At 38.5% G+C, this 11,399-nt stretch overlaps 1 protein-coding gene across 6 annotated transcripts in view; it reads left to right on the plus strand.

Moving 5' to 3' along the window:
• CEP162 (centrosomal protein 162) overlaps positions 1-10,228 on the plus strand; it is a 60,773-nt gene extending 50,545 nt beyond the window's left edge. For 5 of the 6 annotated variants that reach the window (XM_089530819.1, XM_089530823.1, XM_089530822.1 and 2 more), the window contains 5 exons: positions 184-857; positions 2,441-2,582; positions 5,856-5,954; positions 7,528-7,662; positions 9,835-10,228. In XM_089530819.1, the coding sequence (XP_089386945.1) occupies positions 184-857; positions 2,441-2,582; positions 5,856-5,954; positions 7,528-7,662; positions 9,835-10,044 (1,260 nt within the window). In that variant the 3' untranslated portion in view covers positions 10,045-10,228. Of the gene's footprint in view, positions 1-183; positions 858-2,440; positions 2,583-5,855; positions 5,955-7,223; positions 7,358-7,527; positions 7,663-9,834 lie in introns of those variants that run through there. The other variant, XM_089530824.1, reaches the window with a different exon arrangement.
• The last annotated feature ends 1,171 nt before the right edge of the window (positions 10,229-11,399 follow it).

Here is an 11,399-nt window from a genome sequence, read left to right on the forward strand (position 1 = left end):
ACATATTCCTGGATTAGAGGATAAAACAGTATTTTAAAAATCACAAATTTGAAAACAAACAACCATGACAAGCAGCAGCTTTTAATTGATCATTAAAACATTATATGGTATTTTTATTTTATTTGATGCAGATCAAATAGAACTCACTTGTGAAATTTAGCTTAATTTGTTCTGTCTCTGCAGCTTCAGTATGAGAAAAGAATTGAGGAACTTGAACAACTTCTGGCATATAAACTGTTGAATGAGCCTCAAAAGCTTCAAGACAACACAGCCATTGTTCAAGCAGCACTTGAAAAAGAGCTTTGCGGTGTCAATGAAGCCCATCAAATCACTGTAAAAAATCTTCAAGCTGAAATTGATTCCCTTAAAAACGAATTAGTGCAGTTAAGACACCAGAAGAATGCAACAGACAATGCAGAACTGCAGTCACTTGAGTACCAGGTAGAACAGGCTCACACTAAAGCCAAGATGGTAAGACTGAACCAGGAAGTGATTGCCAAAAATAGAGAGATACAGGACCTCACAAAAACTGTGGAAAGACTTCAGAAAGAGAGGAGGATTATGCTCTCTGATAAGAATTCATCTGGCAAAACTGATAATAAAGAAAACTCTACAGGAATTTTGAAAAGGGATACTGTCAGTAGTAATCAAAGGAACACTAAAAATGAAGCATTCTTTCCTGCCACTCTTGACGATAAAATATATCAGCCTGATGCCTTTGCTGATTGTCATATTTCAGAAGTCCTGCAAGAAAATAAACAGTTGAAAGATGAATTAGAAAAGCTGAGCCTAGAACTAAGCCAACAAAGAGTAACATCTCAAGCAGCACTTGCAAATTCTGAAAGTCTTGTGAGAAGGTAATATATAAAAATGCTATGACCAAGGCTTATTCCGTAGCAAAATGTGTTAGTTAGTGATGAAGTATAGCTTTGATCTAGCATACAGTTTCATACAGGGAGGGAATCCTTATCAAATTTGCAGATAATGCAGAATTGGGGCAGGTAGCTAATACATTAGAAGATAGGAACAGAATTCAAAAGAACCTTGATAAAATAGAAACCTGGGGTGGAATTAATAACATTACATTCAACAGAAACAAATACAAAATTCTATATTTAGGCCACAAAAAACCAAATGCACAGGTATAGGATGGGAGATTCTTGGCTCAGCAGTACATGTGAAAAGGACCTTGGGATCATTGTTTATCATAAATTGAACATGAGCCAGCAGTGTGATGCTGCAGCAAAGAAGGAAAATTCTATCTTAGCCTGCATTAACAGACACATAGTTTTCAAGTCAAAGGAAGTAACAGTCACTCTATTTTTTGTGCTGGTCAGGCCTCATCTGGAGTACTGTGTTCATTTCTGGAGACTTCATTTTAAGAAGGATATAGACAAATTGGAGCATTCTCAGAGAAGGGCAATGAGAATAAGAGGCATGGAAAACAAACCATATGAGGGGAGATGGCATGTTCAGCTAGATGGAGAAAAAATTGGAGAGTGCACTCTTTATATATCTCAAGGGCTGCCATAAAGAGGATGGTTATATTCATGTTCTCTGCTTCCTCAGAGGGTAGAACAAGGTCTAATAGTTTGAAGTTACAGGAGGGGTAAATTTTGATGGAACGTTAGAAGGAACTTCTTGACAGTGAGAGTGGCTCGGCAGTGGAACTAATGGCTTGACAACAGAACCAATTGAATTAGAGAGGTGGTGGGGTCTCCTCTGTATATCTTCAAAAAAAAGCCCATCTTGGGCAGTCCCTTTCAACTCTATGATTCTACAAGCTGTTAATAGCTAAACTAGATGTGATTCAGTGTTAAGTAGTAGTTTCTTCCAACTGGAAGAGCCCATAGAAACAACGAATGTGGTCATGCATCAAACATAAGTCATTCATTTGTGAAGTAACTATTGTTATCAGTGACTAAAGGCCATCCTATGTGTGACATATGTTTCACTCTTGTGTACCTTCTTTTTAAATAATTGCTGCAGAAAAGCTTAATGTAAAAAGAAAAGAGGGATTTAGGTTTTTATCCCTGCTGCAGTCCTGATCAAACACTTGACACACCCATGCCCTACTGCTCCCTTTGTCACTGTTTTGTAGTATTGAATTTGGTGGGAGAAATTCAGGAACAAAAGGGTTAATCACAGACACGCACCAAGCAAATCTGACTATTCATCTAGCTATTTACTATTTTTAGAAAAGTGAGCATACCAGAATTAAAGATGTAGATAATGGTCATGTTTAGTTTGACCCCAGGTTTTTGTCATTCTTGGCTGTCTAGTTTAGTAAGGCAAATTAATACTGAATACCAAGACCATCATAAAATTAAAGTATCTGAAAACCAAAGGGAATATGTATCATGTGGAGGGGGTGGGGTGTGTATGTGTGAAGAACCATATCTTCAAATTATAGCAGACATTTTTAAAATGATGTTTACAGAGCAAAGGAAGACTCAGAAGAGTACATTGCAGCCCTTAAAGCATCACATCAGAAGGAATTAGAGAAAATTCTTTGTCAACATGCTGTGGAACATTCTACTTCCAAAGTAGCCGAGTTAAATAGTAAAATTTCAACACAAGAGGTAAGCAGACAAGTTATCATCTCAGTCCTCCAGACTGGCAAGTTTTCTTATTTTGCAATGTTTTTGTACTGTAAACATTCCTTATTAATTTAGCCTGGTATCAAGTATGACATATGAAGAAAGCAAGCTAAAAATGTAAAAGGAGTAGAGTTCAATGAGAGAGTATACATCAACTCCTAATGAGAGATTACGAGTTCAGTAATTAAATGGCTGCACCTTGTTCCCTCACTGAGTTGTCAGACATTTTTACTATTTCAGTGACTTCATTTTTCCACTCCATGCACCATCTTTATTCTCCTTTGCCCTCCTAAGCTATTATGGTTTACATGCTGTACTGAAGGACAGTTTTATAATAGATAACATGTTGACATTAACAAGCAGAGGTGTTTATCTTTTTTTAAGAAGAAAAACATTGAGGGGCTTGCTTTTCTATCTTTAAAGCAGTCTCCTTACCTTTGCCATAATGTATCTATTTCTGTGTTGAATTGTGACCATAAATATAAAGAGAGTCTGTTGCTCAGTCTCAGTGCCCATACTTTATGAATTTACCATAGTCACAACTGGAAATTCCTGGCATCTGCCATTCATACAATGGCAGAAGGCAGAAAGAGGAAGGATGGCTGCCTAACCCTAAGGGGACTGCTGCACATCATCAGAATTATCAGAAACTGAGATATTGTCTGCCATTGGTAGTCATGTAGCAAAAGGATTCAGGGAGGTGTGGTCTAAAAACAGTAGCTTTTCCAAACTCTGGAATAATCCAAAAGAAACATGACATCTAAACAGAAAACTTTGTGTTCTTACAGCTGATCCTGCATGGTTACTCACATGTAAATTCCAGTGTTTTCCTGCAGTGTGAGGAAGCAATCCTTCATGCTGGGTTTCACTTCATGCTGGGTTTCTCCCTCATGTTTCACAGACAGGGCTTCAACCTGTCAATCAGCGTTACCACCTAAAGAGGTAGTATCATAGGTTTGTGCATTTGGGAACCATGACATTTGGTTCCCAAATGCTGGCTTCAGGTGACTTAGTTTTTTTTCCCAGTATACAGGAGGGAGAAGCTCCAGACTTTGGTCAGGCCAGTGGTGAATCAGTCATCGGCATACCTGATGGTAACAGCCAAACTGTTGAGTTGGATGGTGGCTTGTTTGAACTAATTTCTTTGGGTAAAATTCCAGCTAAAGGATCTCCAGTGATTCCTTCTGCCATCCCAGAATGAGATTGTGCAGAAGCGACACCTGAGACTAAGTCTTCCCTCCATAGTGAAATGGTCTCTGCATTGGTGATTTTAAAAGATGTTGTCATGAGGGTGCCCATTCAGGACATGAAGAGAATGATAGTTATGATCAGTGCCACCTTCCTGGGTTGGTAGCACACTGCAGTAGGTAGATGTTGCAGGATCTGTGGCCACCCAGTTAGAGGATACAGTGTGAACTGGCTGGTACTTTGGTCTGTTTGGCACTCCTCAGTCTGCAGTTGGAGGTTCAGGGCAAGCAAGTGTTGATCTGGATGGACAACATGACCACCAATGCCCATATAAACAGGCAAAGGGAATGCAATCCCAGTCCCTGTTGCAAGAGATAATGTCCTTATTGTTCTGCAGGGAGACTCACCCTTTTTCTATCAGAGAGGAATATCTAATGTGCCAACTGAATTGTCAGGCTGATTGTCTGAGCAGGAAGAGTCTAGACCAGGGAGAATGGACCCTGAACTTTTTACTTCTCAAGACAGTCACAAACTGCCTCTGTTTGTATCAAGATTTTGGATGGAGGGAGCATTGGCCGAGGGTGTTGTGCTGCGTCTTTCCTCCAGTAGTGATGTTGTTCAAGGTGTTACAAAAATTAAGAATGAGGAGAGCAGAGGTGATATTGCTAGCACCCAGGCGGCCCTGTCAGCCTTGATTTTCTGAAAGAGCTACATGCAGGTTCAGGAGAGTTGGCCTGTTCCACTGTAGCTAGACCTGCATCAAAAAGGTCTGTTACATCCTGACCCAGACTGGTTACAATCATCGATGATGATGATGATGATGATGATGATGATGATGATGATGATGATGATGATGATGATGATGATTCTTTCCCACCTCTCAAGTCCCAAGGTGGGTACAACATTTCAACGTACAAAACACAATTTAAAAAGGGAAACACATAAAACCAACAGTTAAAATGCAATACTATAAAACCATTAAAATACAGTTATATAATACAGTCTTAAAATATAACAATTAAAAGTCCTGATTTAAAATTAACTGGGTAAGCCTGCCGGAAGAGTGTTTTAGTTCTGTTTTAAAAGCATTCAGCATTTTCGGCTGTCATATCTCTTCCAGCAGGTCATTCCACAGTCTGGGGGCAGCAGATTGTTTTGCCATTTTTGTGTCCAGAGCCCAAAACACCACAAGAGAAAGAATGGCACAGATTAGATGTGTACAGGGCTTTTAAGTTCTACTTAAAACTAAGGAGTTTCACAAATTGGACTATCTCTTTTCAAGAGAAGATTAATGTCCAATGGGTATCTTCTTCCACCTTGTGTTGTTGGCTGAATTGGCTTAGAGTCATAGTTCTTTATCAGTTCCAGAAGGGATTCAGGCACACTCCACTCATAGTGTTGCTACTTCTGCAGCCTTGAGTATGGCAGCTTTTTTGTTAGATATTTGTAAGGCAACCACTTGGGCTTCCCCATCATCTTTTGTCAGACACTACAAGATAGACACGTTTCCTTCCATGGATGCATCTTTTGGTAGACATGTTTGCAACATGTTGTGTCATTGTGATTGGGAAATTGCCCACCCACATAGTAAGTTGACTGCTTGTGTAAGTCCCAGCGTGAAGGATTGCCTCATCATGCTTCAGGAAAACAGAACATTTCTACTCACTGTGAAAGTTCCTTTTCTACGGTTGTGAGGTGGGAAAGATTGGTGGAGGTCTTGTTTGTTTTGGGCCACTGGCAGTATGTGTTTTGTTGTTTGGAGCTTTGTTACACAATCACTGGGGAGGTGGGGACTGGTCTTCCCTCTTGGAGTAGTAAGGTTGATTGACATGCCAAAGCCCTGCCTGTGAAGCACAAGGGAACCAGACCCTGCATGAAGGCTTTCCTCTCCACAACTGCAGAAAAGGACTACCTTCACAGTGAGTACCAATATTCTGATCTTAATGCAGCTCTAGTCAACAGAAGTTCAAGCTATAAAAACTAGACGTCCCACACTTTCCCATAGAATATTTTCTGTTTAAAATTTTAAAATCATTTAATAATTGAGAATGTTTAATCTTACTATAGATTTTTATAAAACATCTTCAGCAGCAAGTTCATGAGTTCCGGAGAGATCAAGAAGCCCTTGTAATCTCACAAAAAAGAGAGGAAATTCTTCAAAAAGAGGTAAAAGAACATTTAAATAAGTTTTTAATTGTAGATGGTATTTTAAAACTACAGCAATGTTATTTTGGACACACCTAGTTAATAAAAGTGTTTTATACAGTAGATCATGATTTATTGAATCACCCAAAACTGTGATGCATCTACTCTGCTTTCTTTCTGTTCTCTTTACATTGCATGCTCACTATGGTACTAACAATGTATAATAGTAAAAACTAGACTTTTCCATTGCATCTGAAAATAGGAACATTTGTGTCAGTCATGCACTCCAAATTGCAGTACAAAATCAGGATTTGATTCTGGGTTTGTACTGCTATTGGACTCAGAAATTAAACCACAATTTTGGATTTGAAGAAATAATGGGGGGAGGGGATTATTTTAAAGTAACCATAATAAGCTGAAGGTGGTAAGAGAAGGAAAACAGATTTCTGGTTTAATAACTTGAATTTTTTGTGTGTGTCTTGTAAAATGATTTTAGGGCCCTTGCCCTTGGGTTATGAACTTAGGATTATGAAGGTTTTATGAAATTAATATTTGAACCTGAGCTTTGTAACATTATGCTCCAAGCAAAGACAGGATGAGGAGGCAAACCTAAGCACACTTGCTAGGGAGAAAGCCAGTTTGAACATAGTGAGGTTCCTGTATGAGTGAACATGCATAGGGTTTCCCAAAAGAAAAAAGAAAAAGAAGAAAAAGACAGATATTGTTTTGGGTTATGTTCAACCTCATGTATCTATTTATATACATCTGAAACTGTTTGGTATTTTCCACGTCTTAGCATGCTTTAAATGTTAAATCTCCTCAGCAACTCCTAAGCAAGTAAAGAGGTTGTTTCTTTTGTGCAAATATAAAATCATAGATGCTCCACATTTGTTTACTTCTTTTAAAAATATACCCATATTTCCAAACTAACTATTTTGAGTTTTTACTGATCTATGAGACCGGGTTCTATGAGCCATTAGATAGCAAGGCCAGGGCTTTTTGAATGTGACATGCCCAGCTTTGTGGCTTTCTTCCCTTCTTCTTGTTTAGTCTCTCATCTCCCACATCTTTTTGTATCCTTTTAAAAGACAGTGATTTCTTGGCTGAAATATTACATGCATACTTTAGATTCTCTATCTACATATGTGATTCATGATACAGTTCCTAGGAATGTACTGTTTCAGGTGCAGGTGTGGGGTTGTGTGTTGGAATGCTTACTCAGTTCAAAAATTTCCTGCATGCAGAAAACTATCATTACACCAAGCATATGGGCTTTTTTGCACATTGCAGAAAGAAGCATTCATTTCCTTCGGCCACACTCTTGGGGCTGTGCAACAACAGCTGGGGGCACTTGTGGGTATACCTTTGTTTCCTCAGCCCCCTGTCAGGACAGGCAATCAGCCAAGCACATTCCAAGCATCCAGGTAGGAAGGAAACGCCTTACACCAGATGCTCATGAGCAGTCTCTTGGTTCTCCTAGTACATAAAGATACTATTTTAACTTTTCTCTTTGATTGGGGAGAGTTGTAGTTCAATGAACAATTTTTAACTTGAGAGATATCTTCTCAGATAATGTCACAATTTCTCATTTTAGATGGCAAAACTGTTAGAAGAACTTGGAGAGGCTAGAGAAAGGCAGACCCCTGAGATGAAACACTTTGTGTGCCTGGAAAGAAAGATCAAACAATTGGAAACCCGATATGAACAAAGAGAGCAAGAACTTCAGCAGGTAAAGAAAATAACAAATTAATATCTGAAAAAGTCAGTGTTACTAATTTTTACAAGCTTTGTGCAAGCTGGCTGCTATAGCAACCATCCTGTACTAGAAATAAACACCCTCTCTCCACAATCAAAAGCTGTTATAAAGGTGTTATCAACATGCAGGTATAGTTGAATTAATTTATACACTGAATGACAGCTCATGGTAAGTACTAAGATTATAACAAAGTGAAGACTAGCATCAAAATTGAACCTTATATTTCCCTTTGCAGTGAGAGACAGGTGATTCTGTCAAGTGTAGTCTTGCTGTAGTTCCCATTTCCCTGGTTCTAGATCTGTTCCATCCCAGTTGCATACCAGATTGTAATACAGATTTCTTTTAATATTTAAAAACTAATTTTTCTTAGATCTTATAAATGCACAATTTTCCAAGCGGTTTCCCATTACCATATGTTGCTGAACACATTTTTCAAAAACTTGCAAACTTAAAAAAACAATTTTCAAAGGCAAACTGCATTCTGATTGAAGGAGTTTGATTTGGGCTCATTTCCTTTGAAATGAAAATTGAAATACTAACTGAATAAATTCACCATACTTTCCTATTTGTAATATAGTGCATACAGAGATTCATATTTCACTCCAAGGAAGTTTCCTCTAAAGGCAGGGGTCTGGTGCTAATAGTCTGGATTTTACAAGTAGAGAAGTATGATGGAAAAGGATAGTTTTATTTCCAAACAGAAGTTAGCCTAGATGACCTTCTAGTCCCTTGAGTCTTTGATTGTCCACTCAGTTCTTGAAATATTAATATGCAATCTCCAGCACAAGACTCCTGAAAAGACTGTATTGATTACTAAAATTGGTCACATATAAGTGCCTTTTCAGACACGGTATAGAGATGCAGTTCTCTTGCTCTTTCTCTCCACTTCCCTATTCTGAGATCATTTCTGAGGAGTGAGGTATTAGATAGATAGATAGATAGATAGATAGATAGATAGATAGATAGATAGATAGATAGATAGATAGATAGATGATCCTGCTTACTAAAGAGAAGAGCAGAAGGTAATGCCAAACATGAAGGTCTGGCTATTCTGAGCTGTTGAAGGAAGGAAAAAGCAGGTGCATTCCATTTGAGACCACACCCTCATTTCTTCCCCCTAACTGAGATGAGATGACCTGCTTTTATGTGGTCTCAATCATCTCCCTCCTGTCTCCAGTAGTATGGGACAGCAACATGCGCCCTTCCAGCAGTTGCCAGACAATGGCAGGACATGAAACTGCATGGGCAGAATTACGCGCACATGTAGGATCTCCACGATTTAATCAGTAGCTAAGCTGAGTTCACATTCAGAACTCAGGACAGTAACACTGAAGTTATGTAGGATGTTTCTTCTATGCCTTTTCTTTGGTACTGAAGTAGTAGCCTATTGTCTGCCACCTTTAAAAAAAAAAAAACCTTGCCAGTGTATCTCTTTTAACTGTTGTATAAATAGTTCACTCTTAGAACCTAGCAATGCATTCTTGGGATGGGTAGACAAGCAATTCACTGCTCTGACCATACCAACAAATTGTGAAAAGATTGCTAATAGAGCTTTCTCCTGCTCCCTTCTGGAACTGTTAATAAGCTGACCTTACAACTGAATTGTATCCACTCCCCCAACCCAGCCATGAAACCTAGGTGACCTTGGGCAAGTCACATGCTCTCAGCCTGAGGGGAAGGCAACGGTAAACTTCCTCTGAACAAATCTTGCCAAGAAAACCCCATGATAGATTTGCCTTAGGATTGCCATAATTCTCAGCACCACTTCATTTGTTTCAGCTGAGATGGCTCCCTGCACTTCCAGTATCCGTTGAGCATACTTGACCAGTAACTCCTATTCACACATAAGCTACACTGGGATTCACATTTTTCCCCTTATAAAGCATTTTCCTTACATGAAATGTGTAAACTAACAACTGGCCATAAACTAGTCCCAGTAAATCCATATTTAAGTATATGTCTGCTTATGGAACCTCCAACACCCCTATCTCTGGCTCCAATAATTAAAAAAAAAAAAACACCACCAAGCATGGAAAACATTCTTACAGGTGATCTAATAACAAAGTTGAAATTTTGAATTAGGAATTGGTTTTTAATCTTTTATCAACAAACGTGTTTAGAAATCAAAATAATCTTTTCCCATAGGTAATACAGGAAACACGGCATATTGCTGAAGTAGAACAAATCCAGGAAATTGAAAAATGGAGAAAGCTGGCATTGCTGAAAAATCAAGAGCTCGAGAAATTTCGCATTGAGCTGGATTCAATGTTGGATGTTCTACGGCAGCTCCAGAAACAAGGCGTCATCATTCCAGTTAGTTCTTCAAACATGCCACAAAGTTACTGGAAGATCTGAACATAAGTTAATCAGGGAAAGTTAATAAGGATGAAAATAAATAAGCTTGAAAACAATCCCAGAAAGTAACTAGTTTCACTTTTTAGGAACTCCGTCTACGTTTCTGTTGTATAAATTAATCTCATCTGCTTGTATTTTATATATATATTAAATAATACTGAATAAAAGTTTGTATATCGATGTTGATTTTTTTCCCTTCAAGTCTAGTTGTTAGAAAAATTCTGTGCATTTCATTGAATGGTCTTAAAAGATTTTGGTCTACCATAGTAAATTAATTGCCACATTTTTGTCCATACAAAGACTGCAAAGAAGCTGGGATGATGTGAAAAAGTATATTCAAACTGCAGCAGGGATGTTTTCAATTTCATGAGGGTCAGTCTTCTTCCTATCCACACTGGCTTCAGGATTCTGCAAGTTGTCAACCATAAAAAGCATCCATGCTTTATCGCCCCCGCCCCCACCCCCCACCCCAAAAAAACCCAAAACTCTGATAGGTATCCTTTCTTTAGCTAGGCTTCAACTTCTTTTGTGTATGAGCACATCTTCAAGTCAGCTGTCAGTTTACAGCGACCCCATTTCACAAAGTTTCCTTATGCAAAGCATAGTCAGAGGTAGTTTTGCTAGTTCCTTTGTCCAAAATTTAGCCTACAACATGTATTCCTTGGCACTTTCCTCTTAGCTTCTGAGATCAGATAGAATCTGGTGTATTCAGAGTACTTAGTCCCAGGAGAGCCATTTTCCAAGGTTTTTTCTTCAGTTAATAGTCCATAATTAATGGAAATGACATATGGTCCAACTATAGTTAAACCACACACACACACACACACCATCTATTACTCATGACATTACTTTAGGTTTATCAGTATACCAGAGTAGTGTGTGTACCACCTACGTGAATGTTCAGTAAACCAAAATGTGGGTCCTAATCCCATAGAGAAATGACAGTTGTGCCATTTGTATAGAAAACAATGCTCTATTACTTTAACAAGGCAGCAGCTGATTTCTATATGAAGTTGATGCAGTTTGTCAAAATGAAGGCAAATAGAGTTGCAGGCATGTCAAAGACAAATATTTAACCAGGTGATTGTTCAACAGCTATAACATTCCTTGGAAGTGAGCTAAGGAAAGATTCCAAATGACATTGGATATAATACTTGTCTACGTTTATGGAAGGTGGTTAAAATAGGACAAATATGCTCCAGTGGAAAGATTTTGTTCTAGATAAGTGATGTTGTCAATAGTAAAAATACTGGGTGCATTTATCAACACTGTGACAATCTGAGCCTACATAGAATAAGGAACCCGTACAAGAATCTGCCTTGACTCCAGAAATCTTTGAATGAATGGAAAGCCAG

This window comes from Sceloporus occidentalis, unplaced genomic scaffold (assembly GCF_023333645.1).
Source record: "Sceloporus occidentalis isolate IW3139 unplaced genomic scaffold, rSceOcc1.0.p SCAF_6, whole genome shotgun sequence".
NCBI classification, from domain to species: Eukaryota; Metazoa; Chordata; class Lepidosauria; order Squamata; family Phrynosomatidae; genus Sceloporus; species Sceloporus occidentalis.